Raw genomic sequence first — 16,280 nt, forward strand, 5'->3', positions numbered from 1 at the left:
TTACATAATGCCACATTTGAATAAAGCAGGTAGACAAGCACAGCCAGGGCCAATCAAAAAGTTTAGTACTCAACTTTATTTCGACTGTAACCTGGCAACAGACTGTACTTTGACTCCTTTTTATGCTGTCTACCTCACCTCTTTATTGTTTGAGCCATAAAAAGACATACAGCATTTGTGAAACTTGTTTGCATAGGTTTCTACAGTTTCTGTCAGTAGGTTTAACATGTGGTAATATATGATTCTGTATTGTTTGAATAACATTTCACCTGGAAACTTTGTGACAAAGGTGAGGGCCCAGTAAAGGGAGCTGGAAAGGGGCAATCTAAGAACTCATTTGGTCAAAAAAAAGAAAGAAAAAAAAGCAAACAAACAATCAAACAAATAAATGAATAAATAAATACATAAATAAATAAATAAAGATTAGGAAAAGGGTGACTTTCATGGCAAATATACTAGAAACAGCTTAAAATATCATTACATTTCAAGAGGATTCTTTCTCATAAATTTCCCAATAGTTGAGCTAGCTATCCTTCTTTATTTTTGCCAGACCCAGGGGGTCGGGCCTACATGAGGCTTTGTCGGTCCCCTTTTGCTATCGTTTAACGTTTTCTTACTGTACATGTCCCTCTTTTTGATTGGCCAAGCTTAGCGTGACGTAGTTTAGAAACCATTCAGATTTCCGGCCATTCAGATTTCAACCACTAGGGGTCTGGCAGTACCAGGTCCCCTGGTTCCCTTGTTTGAAGACATTCACTATTTTTGGAAGCTTTGCTTTCTCTTTCTTGTCTGCCACTCGCTGTTTACATCTCTGTGTGTTGCTCTGTCGTCCATGTTAGGTAGCTCTGGCATTGTTACAAGGCCCTGCACTAAGCATGTTAGGTGCTGTACCCCGTATACCTCCTGCTTTTACAGAGTGTTCTGCGCTAAAATATGTTGTGTGACATAGAATCAATGTCATCGTTAGGGTCACATGCTGTTATTTCTTTGTTTGTTTGTTTATTTATTCATTTTCTGACAGCAGCCCTACATGTCACGGGCCCAAATGCAACTAATTGCCTGCATTAAGGTAGTTATGCCCCTGAATATATTTCCAAGCGGGGTATATTCAATTTTGGGGGAAATGTGATATGAGCAAAAGTAATAGCCCACCACCCCCAAGAATGACCTTAAGTTCCCTCTATGTTGTAGGTTTTGGCATGGAGGTCAGAGCTTTTACTCGTTCATGGCACAGCAATCACTCAGAATGTGTCCTACTTGGGGTTGGCAAAAAATTGAGTTTGTGAAGTGATTCCTTGCACTGCTCGGCCAGTGCTTTCATCAAAATGATGGAGTCTTTCTCACAAGCCTCTTTGAGGCAATCAGCAGGTTATCCACGTACTGGATTAATGTCGTCGCTGTTGGGTGGAAACCTTGTATGTCCAAAACCGTTCCTTTTTAATTATAAAAAAGCGTAAAAAGTTAAATACTGAAAATAGCCGATCTACAAGCTCATAGATTGGCTATCTTCACTATTCTTGTGCGACACTCTTGTATGATGAAGTTGAAATATGGAGATACAAGGTTTCTGCCCGACAGCGTACTGTCCTCGGGGAAGGTCAAATCATTCAGGACATCAAAGCTCTACTATTGGGCAATGCAGTGGTGGAAATTAACTAAGAATGCTTCGCAGCGTGTTTATTCATATTGTGGTATTTCTATTTTTGTCAAGTAAAAAATCTGATTAGTTCTTCCACCACTGCTATTGAGTTTTTGTTGTTGTTGTTACAAGTGAGAGAGGGATACTGTATGGTGGAGCGTGTTATCAATGTCTGGAAGTCAGGGTATTAGCCCTCAGGGCTAATATGACTGTGTGAAAAGGCTCTAAAGGCTCCGCTCCTGTTCCTAGTGCCATGTGGAGACAGGTACTTGGAGAACGTTTAGGATTCGTTGTAACATCACACCCTCCAGCCTGTTTTTGCTGTTTGCTGTGTGATATTGTTTTCAGAGCCGCTGTCACAAATACACTCACACAAGGTTCAGTTTAGAGTCCAACAGCATCAAGTATCTGTGTTCACATTCAGAAGAATTTGAGTATTTCCTGTTTTATAATCTGGTTAAAAAAAAAGAAGAAAACAAAACTCCATCTGGTGTACAGTAAATCGACACCGTTACTTCACATAATATACCTAGATCCCTGCCCCAATAATTTACATGTGGTGATTGCATAGCTGCTGTATGAGCATTGAGCAGAGTGTTTAGTGAAAAAAAGGAAAGTGGAATTGTGCATGATTCTACTGAAATTGGCTCACTGAGGGTGCTCGAATTTGGCATGCCTCCAACTCCCACAGTTCTTATGTGTCTACTACCTGATGTTTCGCTATGTTTACACTAGACTACTCTCGCACCTGTGTCTACGAAAATTTGCATAGTTTGTCCATTCACCTTCAGCTTAAAGGTAGGGTAAGTGATATTTTTTGGTTAAAACAAAAAGTATTTTGTTAAAAGGTAAAATACTATATTCTGATAGTAATCATTGCTATAGAGTGTTTGACCTTCAGCTTAAGTGTTGTCTTGTCCTTAGGAATCTGATAAATAAGCTGTAGTATTCCCTGTACAACGCCCTGTTTCTCTGTGCTCTGCTGACATTCCTACAGTATGGAGCAGGAGAGGAGGGGGAAGAGCTGCCTGCTGCTGTGTCTCCACTCAGAGCCTATTTTCACAGGTTCTGTTCTGCATTTTCCTTGGTATACATGCCAACCTCCTGTGACTTATTCTTAGATTGAACGTCTTCAATATACTGGTCATTGGCAGTGTATATAATTGCTGGTTTACGGTAATTGACGTGTTTTTTTGTTGTTTTTTCGCTACATTATCATTGGACACCTCGTTTCTCAAATCAAATCAGAATAAAATTGCAAGTCATTCATCATCATGATATTGGATTATCCACACTGTTAATATTCACAACAGGCACTCTCATCAAGACAAGATGCCTGATGTCCATTGCTGATGTATAAATAGGTTTAAAGTGGTTAAATAGATTTTGATGCTATTAAGCAATTTTGCCGCAAACCCCCTCAAGGACCCCTGGGGGTCCCCAGACCCCACTTTGAGAACCACTGGCCTAGGCTTGGGTGCCAGTGCACCCAGAAACGCCACTGCAGAGAACCATTTAAAAACAAAAAGTCTTCAAAAACTAAAAATTATCCATGAATTCAAGTCTCAATCTCTATCGAGCGATCGATATAGAAAAAAAGTTTATTTTGGGGGTGAACTATCCCTTTAATGCTTTGAAAAGTTCAAAGCCATCAGTTCAATTTAGTGAAGTACAAAGTAGACAAAAGTAAAGAGATGGCCAATGAAATATTAACAATACACTTGACTTTTAAAGCAATTTCTGAAAATGGGTTACAAATTGTTCCATCTACGCCTTCCCTCTCAGCTTTCCTACTTACTATCTTAATAAAATAAAATAAAGACCACAAATTTAGCATGTCCGTGGCAAAAATTTGGTTTGAGAGAAATGTCCATCACATCTGGTTGATGACCCCTGGTCCTGACATATTGGTCCCCAGGGCCTCCAAAGTTTGACTCTGTTTAGCTTCTTTACCGAACGCAACTACTCTCTTTTGGCTCTCCTGCCAGTGAGGAGGCCCCACCGGGAGGATGTAGCACCTCCATCCTACTCCTCCCGCCCAACACTCCCTGCTGACAGGCACCACCCCAGCCTGTATAGGAGTATGTGCAGTGACAAATATCACCCTCCCCACCCGGCTTCCCTTCCCCCGAAGGAACTTTAATACTACGCCACCCAAGCCCTATTATTAGTTCTTCTTCGTCCTCATCTGTCGCTCCCTCTGGTGCTAAAGTAAGTAGCTGGACCTCAGTATTTAGTGGCGACATCATTTCTTGGGTTTGCCTCACTGCCTCGGCCAGTCGCGGCTTAATGGAAGGGTTTTTGGTGCTGCAACACAGGGCACCAACCTTAGGGGGGGCACCAAACGGCGGGGAGAAGGTGAAAGAAGACTCAAATCTAGAATTTAGAATTTAGAAGCAACGGCTGCTGAAGGAGCGCTAAAACAGTGACACGTGCCAGTGAATCGTAAATTTTCTGTGCTGCACCGAACCTGCACCACCATTTTTTTTTTCAACAGAAAAACAACTTTTGAAAATCGTATTTTTTGACAAATTATAAATCAGGCACAAGGCAGATCAACCAGATTTAAAAAAGTTTATTGAAAATTTCAACTTACTTCAAATGCATTTTGAACACGTTACATTTATATAGCAGTATTATACTGTACCAGTTACTTATATGTGACTCACATCACATCGCTTCCACAGATCGGACATGTTTAGTGGTTTACAACCATGTGTATAAGATTGCATTCAGGCTACATTGTGCCCTGCTCTTGTCACTGTGGCATGGGTTGTAACATTACCCCACCCTTATAAAGAATATAATTAGTAATAATTTCACCTGCTGTAATTCCATCCACTGAAAGAGCAGCAAACAAGGAGGAGAGCAAAGTTCCTCACAGAAAAAGTAAACAACCCTTATGAGTAAGAAAAAACATTGGCTTCAGAGACATCTGGAAAAGGGGTCTTTCAATTCTCACAGCGAACATGATCATGACTTTGTGACTGAACCTATCATGAAAAAAACAACACTTTCACTCTCCCTGTAATCCAATTATACTGAAGGACAATGCATAGTCTTTGTGCAAGACATCTTACGCTGTGTGTAATGTAATTAGCCTATATTTCTGTGTATCACATAGCCTGTTCATATGAAATGTTGACACACCAGTTTTGTACTTAAAATAAATAATCACTTCAAATATTAAAAACTCATTCTCAAACTATTCTCAGTTAATCAAGATTATTACACTGAATAATATTATTACTCAATGTTCCTCCCAGGACACACAGTTAACCCTTAGCAATTAAGGTAGGATAATTAACATTTGATCAAATTAAACAACTGAAACTTAAACATATTTGAAATGATTAAAAAAAAGGTCCCAGAATGTATGAAATGTCAAATTGATATTGTTGGAGTAACATACAGTAATTGAAACAAGAGCAAGCATTATGTCATACAGTGATAAGCTAAAATACCACAAAGCTCCTTTTTTCATCTCTTACTGTATGTAATAACCCGCCTTTGTATACACTATACAGAGGCGGGTTCACCCATTGAACAAAGCCAAACAAAGGCACATTTTTAAACAAAAGTTAAGGTGGCTTTCTGTGGAATGTTGATGGTTCACTTTTAAGGGAGGGAGTGTGAACCATGGGTGTGGTTCTAAGATGAACTACTATAAATGTTCATCTTATCATTGTACTTTGTCCATATATTTGTTTACTTCCATGTATTTTGCTTCCATTGAGGACCTCATTGTAAATAAGTGTTTTCGGTAAAGCTTTTAAGAGCTATTCCTATTTTGATGCTATTTTGTAGTAAGCTTAATTGGAATTCCTAATATCTATGTTTCTGCTGTGCCAAAGAAGGCACAGCATTTATTTTGAGATATGTGTATAGGACCTGATGTCCATTTTAACAAATTATGGTGTGCTTTCTTTGTAATACAAATCTTGAAATGCAATGGCATGGCAAAATAATTATACATTGTTTGGTAGTGTAAAGCAGTGGTTCTCAAAATTGTTTCACATTGTGAGCTCCTGGATTTTCCATTCATTAAATGATACAATAATTCTCTATTAAAGTTCTCCATGGCACTTTTAGAGCATCTTGCAAACCACTTTTGGGTCCCCAAAAACTTGAGAATATTATTTAAAGGTAACATAGCAGTCCAGTTTTCAGACAGCAGAGGGACTGCTTTGACCCAGTTCTTCAGAGTCTAAAGCTCCTTTCCATGGCATAATCGATTTTCCGCCTGGCTCTTTATAAAAGTTCACTGGGCTGAAACCTAGTCTGTTTTACTTTGAGGATCCAAATTAAGAAAAGAAAAACATTTGATAAGCCTTTCAGTATATTTTAGAAAGGAGAATTATCCTTGAATTTGTATCACCCAACCACCCAGAAAAAGTTGATCTCTCTCATCCTCTTCTCCATCTCCACTAGGATCAGTCCTCATGTCATGTTCACTATTGTCCCCTGCTGTTATTCCAAGAGGGGAGGCTGGCATCCAGTTTTGTTTGTAACCCGATTCAAATGTGACATGTCCCATTTGTGAGGTCTGATCCTCCTCTGTGGAAGAAGCAGGAAGTGAAAGTTTGAATGGAGAATAATGGGGGTTGTTGGAAACCTGTGATGGGGAGATGCTCTGGTCATAGTCTGAGTCTGAACACTCGGATTCCTCTATACTGTTCAGGGATAATAATGTTACAGGACAGCCTTCCCCTGTGTCTACTAAGTCTGATAAAAGTGGTTGTCCCTTTGGGATAAGTGGAATTACTGTGCCAGGCATGGCACTCCTCGACTGAAGTTTGAACATAGGGAAAGACAGTTGTCCATTGCCATCTCGAAATGTGGGCAAAAGCAGAGTCCCTTCAGAAATGCTGTCTTGAGAGTCCAAATCGGGGAAAGGTGAGGTCACCATTTTTCTTGGTTCAACTGAACTCCAGTTTGGCTTCCCAAGAAGAGACGGACATAGGGTCATGTCTTTTCTGTATTCATAAGTGGCCTGCTGGAACTCCTGAGCCTTTGCATCAGGTTCATGAACACCCACGGCACTGTAGATCGCAGAGGACTGGTTGCTGGTGTCTTGGGATACCGGTGGTGCACCGGAGGAACCCATGGAGGAGCTACTGTTCCAGGACAGGGCTGGGCAGGGGACGTCCTGAGGGGAGTAGCCCCCAGAACTCTCTGAGGGGACCGGCACCGTTGGTTGGATTGTGGCGTAAATTGTTTGGTCGTCACTTTGAGGGCAAACTGCTGGTTTGCAAATGGTTGGGTCAATTTGAGGGCAAACTGCTGGTTTGCAAATGGTTGGGTCAATTTGAGGGCAAACTGTTGGTTTGAAAATGAAGAGATTCACGTCTGGAGTCTGCACAACATTATCTTGGACTCTGAAACTGGTTACCTGTATGAAAGATAATAAAAAAGAATGACCAGAGTCAAATTAGAATTAGAATTTCATTAGTGGCAATCAGGCAGATCAGGGATCTCCATAAAAGAGTATAAAAGGGACACGGACAAACATCACAATAACCGGGCCAGAGTGGGGGGGGAGGTAGAGAGAGAGAGAGGCATGGCTCGATCAACGAGAGAGAGAGAGAGAGAGAGAGAGAGAGGGGGTGGAGAGTGAGAGGGGGTGGAGAGTGAGAGGGGGAGGGGGTAGGGAGAGAGGGATGGAGAGAGGGGCTGGGAAGGGAGGAGGGAGAGGCCTATTTCACTGTGGAATCAACGTTATTGTCACATCACAGGTTTACAGGTGTAAAAATTAACTGCAAAGAAGCATGTCAAAGAGAGCAAGATCAAGATATTTACAGATCGTTGCTGTCGGGCAGAACCCTCATATCACCATATTTTAACTTCGTATGTTTTTCATAAATTAATGAATTGTCAAATTGCGACACGTTTAGATCGGCTATTTTGCCATTTTTGAATTTGAATCCTGAAAAGTTAACGTTTTCGATGTATGAGGTACATTCCACCCAACAGCAACAATATACAGTAATACACATAGCTTTAGACCAGCAAAACATAAGGTGCAAAAGTGATAACACATCGGTAGGTCCACATAGCGGCAGGTATGTAAGATTAGATTATGAGATTAGATTATAATAAGGTGTAAAAGAAAAAAAGTTCACAGGAAAAAATCCACATGGCAGGTCCCCAAGGAAAGTGAAGTCCACCTAAAGGAACAGATCCACATTAAGGGAGAAAGAGAGAAAGAGAAATAGACAGACAAAGAGAAACAGAATGAAAGAGAAAGAGAAAGAAAGAAAGAAAGAAAGAAAGAAAGAAAGAAAGAAAGAGAGAAAGAGACAGATAGACAGATAGAGACAGGAGATAACGTCCAACAAATCTACACACAGACAGCACCACACAACACCTCACCATAACAAAGCAAACGTAGATTTCTTGATAACACAGGGGATATTGCACAACACACAATGATAGAATGAGAGTGCAAAGGGACACCAGAGACACATGTGCCTGAGGGCTTGGTTTTCCAGTAAATAAACATTTCCTTGTAGCAATTATTGCACATGTTTGGGAAATCCCAGCAGAGGTGTCTTACCAAGATTTTGGGCATGTGCTGTTTCTTCCCACCATTCACATAGCGAACAATAAATGCAACTGATGTTATGACGATCACCATCAGGAGAACAGCAGCAATGACAAACCAACGATAAACCATCCAGGGGTCACCTAACATGGAGGGAATTTGTGTCATGCACCATATATAAAACAACAACAACAACAACACCTAATACATCTGTCAGAACCAAAGCAAAGTGGTAAAATACTGACATACTGAAAAAGAAGGGCAGGTGTGTTCTTGGGGAGTAGTTTCCTGAATGTACCAATACCTACAGAAAGTGTTATCTGTTTTCAGTTTAGGAAGTAGTGATATTTCTTTACATTAATTGTGACAGCCTCTAAATCAAGATTCATCTTTGGCAGAAGTTTGGGTTGTGTTTCTGTTAAATTGCCATGATGTAACTCCAAAATAGTCTCCACATTGTCTCCAAACGAATCAATTCAAATAAAGCGGATTCTGTCAGTGCATAACATTACAACCCTGACAAGGCATTCATGTCAACTTCATCTTGATTTTACTATTTGAATTAAGAAGAAGATTCGGGCTGGATCCGCGGAGCCGGATCCGCATCCGCATCCTCATCAACTTTTAAAATGGGGAGTCGGTGGGGGCACGTGGGGGCATGGTGGCACAGTCGGCAGCGCTGTCGCCTCACAGCTAGAAGGTCCTGGGTTCAATTCCCGCCGGGGGCGCTGTGGGCGTGTTCTCTCCTCCGCGTCATCAGTGCTCATACCCTAGGTGGGGTTGGCGAAAGGGCCTTTCTGTGTGGAGTTTGCATGTTCTCCCTGTGTCCCCTAGGTGTCCCCACAAAAAACATGCAATAATCCTGGTCTCTATACTGCCTCCCCCTGGTCAGTAGCTGTGCCTGATGGAGGGGAAAGGAACTGGTTGGAATAACGTGTTACTTCCACGCACTACGTCCTACCGGGGAAACTCCCCCCTGTCGGGTGATAAGAAGCGGCCTGCTCACTCCTCATGCATTGAAGGAAGCATGAGCTCAGTTCGGGGCTGTCCCCAGGCTGGCAGAGGGAGAGTAGAGCTCAGGATTACAGCTTAGGCATTTGGCACTGGGTGAAAAAATTGGTTACAAAAATTGTGGGATAAAAATGGGGCTGTCTATTTTGGATTATAATTTATTTTAATAAACGAAGAAACTATTGACGATATCTCACCAAGATTTGGATGGGGTTACATAACCAAATCTCCTTTTTCTTTATGCTAGGAAATCTGTAGGTATAGTCAATATGGTTTAAATAGGCTAGTACAGTCACATTCTTGATCAGGAATGCCATCATGATTTTCATTTAGTAATATGGAGCAAAACAAGTCAAGGCCAGCAGAACTATGATTTACTGCCTTGTCTCAGTAGGCTCCAAGTAAGGCTGTCTAAAGTAAAGGCATACATATGGGGACACTGCTTTCTCCTACAAAAGCAAAAGTGTGAGCATTGCCCTCACCTTCCAGCGTGCCACAGAAGAAGGTTTTCTCACTTGGAGGTCGACCCATCTTGAAATGTGGACTGTAGACCACGTAGCCACAGTATTTTGTGTTGTTGTTGTTCTTCAAGTTGATAACAAACTGGCCACTTGTGCTTTCATTATCCTGGTGAGACAGTAGGACAGAAAGATGGTGCATCCAAAAAAATCTGTACAAAAAACGTGAAAATTCTAATAATAATGATAATAATAAAAATAAAAACACAGCCATATTGACATAAATATGTAATATTACTTCCTTCACAAGTGTTACCGATGATACTATAAGGCTTTGTTCCATTTCCTGTAGCAGAGCCTTTCCAGTGAGCCCACATGCACAATATAGATTGTTATAGACAATCCCATGGCATGACTACACAATTAACCTAGCATAGCCAGACTACTACTACTATTCCACAATCTCCAAATGCTTTATAGAGTCTGGAACTACACCCCCCAAAAGCAGAGAAAGGAAGCTGTCATCTGTTCATCATTTCTGAAAATGAATTTCTGTTCGGCATTTTTGAAAATCGTCTTTGTGCATAACTGTACTCTCTGGTCTCCAGAAGGTGTGTATACCCGTTCCCTGTTCCGGTTCAGTGTCCCATAAGTTTGTTTGATTGGCTCGGTAGCAGATTTTAACAGGAAACACAAATGACACCTTCATGTGCGTTTCCTGTTCAAATCATCTGCTGAGCCAATCAAATGAAGCTATGGGAAGATTAACTGGAACAGGAAATGGGTATGCCATCTTCAGGAAATAAATGCACAGACTTAGCAGCAACCTGATTCTGTTTGACCTGAATGGAACACCTTAATTTGTATCTTTGGTAACACCTGTGAAGAAAGGAACATTACATATTTATGTCAATATGGCTGCTGTGAAAAAAACAAATTCTGTGTTTTTTATGGCTGTAAATGAAGAAAACATTAACTAATTAAATAACACATTTTTTAAATGAGAACAGAAGAATGCATGACATCAATTAATAACACTGATTAAAAACTATAGTTGTAAAGCTGACTAATTGTGGAAAAATATATATTTGTGAGTGTGCTTATATGTAGTGTGTATACAGTATGAGTGAATGGAGAGTCACCTGTGCAGCCCACTTTGGGTCGGTAATATAGAGTTTATAAACTGTTGACTCAATGGAAGGTGGCTGCTTGATCTCGTTAAAAATGTCTGCAAGGGATGTCCCGTTTGGTCCCGAGGGCAAGGTAACGTTCACACACAGTGAGGACATGGTAGGTGTTACCGACAAGATGGGTTGCCCAAGAACAGCTATGAAATGGGGGGGAAAGTAAGGTCAGAGAAAGACAGACAGAAGGACGAGGGGGTGGTGGGGGTCTGGGGGGGTGACGGCAGTGGTGGAGAGAGATACTGTTTTGAGTAATGAACTGTTTTGCAGAAAACAGGCATTGGCAAGTTTCATAAAGGCAATTCAAAGTGCTCTATGCATAATGCATAAAAAGACAAACCAGCAGTTTAAGCTTACATTTTAGACAATGCCATTGCAGCCTATGAAATAACTTTTTTAAGTGGGAGAAAAACAAGTTCAGGGAAAGTTAATGTAACTAAAGGAGGCTTACTGTGTGCTATTGGTGTAAATCTGTATGTTTGACCATGAAGAACCCCATTGGCATAGACCCGGGCAATGTAGTCAACATTAGGAATCGGTGGGGTCTCTGCAGTCAGGTCGCAGGACAGAGCAGTAATTCTTTGACACTCCAGTTTAGCTTTTATAATTGGGTCATCCTCATACCTGCAATGAGTGCAACAAACAAGTTGTTAAAGTAATTAAGGTCATTACATCATCTTTAGGTTTATTGATTCCATTTGTATGTGCGATGAAAATAACAATAACACCTAGTCTGATTAAATAGTTACTGGCATGAATTTCAAACCCATTATTAAATATTATTGCCATTAAGAGTTATTTATCTTGAAATCAGTTTAAAACATAATTATTATTTTTTCTCAATTTAGCATTTTGGAGTGAAACTTGGTAACCAACGGTTCCCGAGCCAAGTGGCCCATAGGTCAGGAGCATATCTCCTGTTTCCTCAGCTTGAGGTAGCTTGAAGTACAAGTACACCCCCTGGACATGGCGCTAGTATGTCGCAGGGACTTACCCCAATCCATATCATTGATGCTGAGTGCCAAGCAGGGAGACATTGGGTCCATTTTCATATGCTATGGTAAGACTCGGCCGGGGATTGAACGGCAACCTTCCAATCTCATGGCAGACACTCTAACCACAAGGCTGCTCAGCTGGTGTGACTTAGTGTGTAAGTTAAATTAAATATGTATGTGATTTCTTTCCTAATGTTGAAGTTATCATATATTTGGTTCCTTGTTTCGTACTGAAGCTTACTACTGCACCACAGGTAAGATGAACTGAAATAAAATGAGGAACTGCTATTGAGTGGGCATGGTTGGGCAAATCTTTGTCTGAAGCGCTGATTTGATGCCAGGAAGTTGCGCCTGCAATTCCGTGTAACAGTGTCTGGAAGAAAAGTCAATAGGATTTGGGAGGCACTTGACATTTTGTCTAGGAGATGGTGTCATTAGTAATTAAAGTTGACATTTCCACTTTGTCGAGATCGTTTGTGGGAAATGAGCAAAAGTAAGCGAGGGGAAAAAAAGAAAAATGGTCCATGGGGGCTGTGAGATAGACGGAAAGCTTTAGAGCTTCATCCTGCGAGGGGATACTGACAGAGGCCCATACTAATCATAGACATATAAAGGTAGACGCCTCATTTGGCTCTGAAGCGTCTGTATCTCGGGCGCGCTTCCTGCTTCCGCAGGGCTGCCGTGTGCGTCACACACGCGGAAGTTCGGTAGGCCAATCAGAGGCAGGTGGGGGCGGGTCTTTTTGTAACCCAGCTCTTTACCCAGCTCTTAACCCTTTGAGAGGCAGCAGCTGACAGCTGTGCGCAGCATCTAGTTAGTTGGAACTTGGCAAACTCCACACTCTATTTGTGAAATTCAAATAAGAGACTGGTCCTTTTTCATATCAAGGTCCATTATTTATTCAGCATTTGAGTCACGGAACACCGTTTGATAAGCTTTAGCCTCTCACACCCAAAACGTAGAATATGTTATCGTTCGATAAGCTGTTGTCAAAATAACAATTGTTTACGTTCTCTAATTGTGTACTTGTTTAGTAAGTAATGCAGATGTTTAACAATTTGACTCTTGACAGTGTGAAATGTTATACTCAAGATTTAAAGATCTATAAGGGTCCATTTGGTTATTATCAACTCTCCATCATTTAGCTGGGTACCACCTGGAACCCCCTCAATGACCACTGGTGGTTACGGACCACTGGTTGAGAACCATTGCACTGACAAGTCCCGGAAAAGACGCACTGTGATTGGCCAGTAGTCAACACACTGTGAGCGCTGTGATTGGCCAGTAGTCACTTTGAGTGACAGGTTCCCTGCGGAAGACGGAAGAGCCGCCGTGTATAGCGATACAAGTCGCCCCAATGAACTGCAGAGGCCAATGAGGTATCTAGGTTTCTAATATCTATGATACTAATGACCAGGAACAGTAGCATTATATCTGAGCCACGGGAAGTCAAGCTGATGTCAGGTCACAGCACACAGCTCTGACATTGCCGGCAGCGATAAATTGATGGTGCCATTGAGCTGTATCTGAAACTATGGATAGAGTGAGAGAGGCATGGAGGTCAAATGGATGTATACCATCATAGTGTGTTTAGCCGCTCTGTGTGCATCTTTAAGGTGGAATTAATGTAATGGGTGTGATAAGCAGCCACCTGTGCTCCATGAACCTCACCTCCAGTACTCGACACTGTACAGGACCTGCTCTCCGGAGATGCCGCGCTTGTCATGCTCCCAGTGGAGTACATTGTTAAAGTTCCTAGAAATGAATTTTGGTCTGCCATCACTGGCAGCGAGACAGCCTATAGATCAGAAAAGGAGTCACAAAGTTATTATGAAGCAGAGTCGCACCCAACTTTTTGCATTTGACATTTCTGGACCTCTGCTCATTTTGCAGTTGTCATTCAATCTGTTCGCTATTTTGTAACCCTAACTGATGCATCAGTCAGCTATAGCCCTATGTTTCACAACCTCAAACTGATATTGCGACATCATACTTTTGTCCATGCCAATGTACTGTAGTCATATCGGTAACACAGCGCCAAACATATTTAGTTTCCGTCCTTCCTTCATACAATTCGTGCAGTAAAACATTTATGAACACATAAAAACTATTTAAAATCGTATTAGTATTTAACTGTGCTGAATCTATGACGTTTGTGTTTGATGTATGATATATGTTTTACATCACGGCTACTCAACATTGCTCAGGGGCCACCCAACAAAATACAGCTGTGTCCAAGGGCCTTAGCCGAAACTTTTATGCCCTTTTTTTGGGGACGTTTATACAATGTTTTTGTAACAGTTTACACGACTAATCTATAAAACTGGACTGGATCCACAGATACGGATCCGGATCTTCAAATAGTAAAATTAACAGGAAGTTGAAAATTGTATTACATTTTCAACTTCCTGTATCTGTATTGTCTGAATCAGCTTTGTTTGTGTTCGTTTATGTGCTAAAAGAGTGACTTTGAGAGCTGTTTCAGTGTGCAATGTAAGTCAATGAGGAGCATATTTTGAATTATCAATTTCTAATCAATGGAGCATTTTATTTTCCTTGTCCACCTTTGCAGTTACATCATGGCAAGGTAACTACACAACCACGGAAAGCTTTTTTAGCTGGATCTGCTGGTGACTACATTTCTTTTTCAATTTTGTAATAAATGTTTCATACAAGGGAGCAGATGACAGCTCTTGGCTTGAACAGACAGAATGTTGAAAGCCTCTGTATGGACAATGAACTTTTCAGACTGTAACTGGTACGCTTATACATTTTAGCAGTGCCATATACCCTCAGTATTCTGATTCACTTACCCAGAGCATAACACAATTGTAGAAGACGTCCAAAATGTGAATTTTTATAAGCTGTGCAATGCTAGCTTTAATCAATACTGAAGACCACATTAGTTGGATAAATGAAATTGCTTGTTATTTGCCACCAGTCCCTATCATGTACAGGGTTCTCTGACAGGGACTCATGGGAGATGTTTAATTCACAAATTCACCCGAAAAGACACTAACAAAAATCAACTGCGTCTGTCTCTTTAACTTACCGTGCAGGAGAAGAATGAACACCATAACAGGCAACATCTTTAGCCCAGTAGGTATGGGCAGACAGCGAGAGAGAGAGATCAAAACACCCACTCTCATGTTACTGCCTCATTGTTTTGAGGTCTTAGTAAAATGACCATGTGATGTATTCCGTAGAAAAACACGCTCCAAAATATTCCCAAAGAAACCAGCAGTCGAACAGTGAATACTAATTAGGACAAAATCGTGGCTACATTGTAAAGCCTCCAGAGCTGCACAACCACCTGTGTGCGTCTGCCCTGTGAAAGGTGTGTTCTTCGCCAGGTGTGCAACTGAACTTTGGAGCGTCTTATCACATTGTTCCTGTTTTCTCACTTACAGTAGGTTCCACCCCCTCTTCCAGCTCTCTCTCTTTTCTGCTGTCTCTCTCTGGTCTGTGTTTCTCTCTCTACATCGTCCTCAGACTGTCTGACGCATATACCGTACATACTTGTCTTTCAGGTTTGATCTGATGTTGCCTTTTGCGGAAAATGGTCCAAATTGTGCCTCATGGCAAGAGAAAGAAAGTGAAAGGACACAGTGACATCACACACACTCACACATGGAGCATGCAGGGTGTGCTGTGCATAATTTCATTATGCATAGAAGATACAATGTGGGGTCAACTCACACTCACAGGCATTTCTTTGCGTCTGCTGCTATTCAAAATGTCTCAGGAGTCAGGACAATTCAATGCAGGGCACAGTTTAGCAACCGAATGAATGAATGAATGTATGAATGAGCGTGTAATTAATGTTTCAGCCACTCTAATCACAATATTAGTGTGATGATTAAAAATAGTCTGGAGGAGCGGCCTTGTGTCATCCAAACTTTTGTGTTGTCTGTTCCCTCCCTCTCGGTCACTTATCACAGTTCTGTCTCCCGTCATTCATCCAGCCATTTTCAATTTCAGTCATCCAATCAGTCTTGTCCCACTGCAGTTCCTGGCTGGCACCAGCCAATCCGCTGACTTCACTCAACCCCTATGTAAATCACCTGTACCAGAGAGCTCTCTGTGTTTTGCTTTGTGTGTCTCTGTTTACTGTGAGTTGTCACAGGCTTTGTTGAATACTCGATTCGGATTGGCCAACCAAGGCCGTCTGTTATTTACTGATAGTGCCCTACCTCTGTTTACGTTGCTATGGAAGCTGAACCTTGTTAGCAAATAAAATCATTTTAAAATCAATGTTTTGTGTCAAATAATTCATGTTGTTCTTAGGTAGACATGTATTAAATGGTATAATGCACAGTGAGGCTGACATTGTTAGAAAACAAACACCAACATTTGCTGATGTCTTGCTTCACCCTGTCAGGGTTTACTTTTTAATAATGCTCGCCACCCCTGTACATTATCCCTGTGTTAGCTGTTTTGGTTTTTGTG

General features: G+C 41.3%; 1 protein-coding gene across 2 annotated transcripts; it reads right to left on the reverse strand.

Annotated features, from left to right (window-relative positions):
* Positions 1–4,199: 4,199 nt before the first annotated feature.
* Positions 4,200–15,243, reverse strand: ifnlr1 (interferon lambda receptor 1). 2 transcript variants are annotated; one of them, XM_080426433.1, is made up of 7 exons: positions 14,884–15,243; positions 13,503–13,629; positions 11,288–11,460; positions 10,795–10,979; positions 9,677–9,821; positions 8,196–8,326; positions 4,200–7,031 (listed from the first exon to the last, which is right to left on the reverse strand). In XM_080426433.1, the coding sequence occupies exons 1-7, from the start codon at positions 14,978–14,980 to the stop codon at positions 5,997–5,999; spliced, it is 1,893 nt and encodes a 630-aa protein (XP_080282559.1). In that variant the 5' UTR covers positions 14,981–15,243; the 3' UTR covers positions 4,200–5,996. The 2 variants fall into 2 exon arrangements, with proteins under 2 accessions (XP_080282559.1, XP_080282560.1); XM_080426434.1 differs by lacking the exon at positions 4,200–7,031 and having other exon boundaries at positions 8,201–9,286.
* Between the last annotated feature and the right edge of the window lie 1,037 nt (positions 15,244–16,280).

Source organism: Gymnoscopelus braueri (assembly GCF_963280865.1).
Source record: "Gymnoscopelus braueri genome assembly, chromosome: 4".
NCBI classification, from domain to species: Eukaryota; Metazoa; Chordata; class Actinopteri; order Myctophiformes; family Myctophidae; genus Gymnoscopelus; species Gymnoscopelus braueri.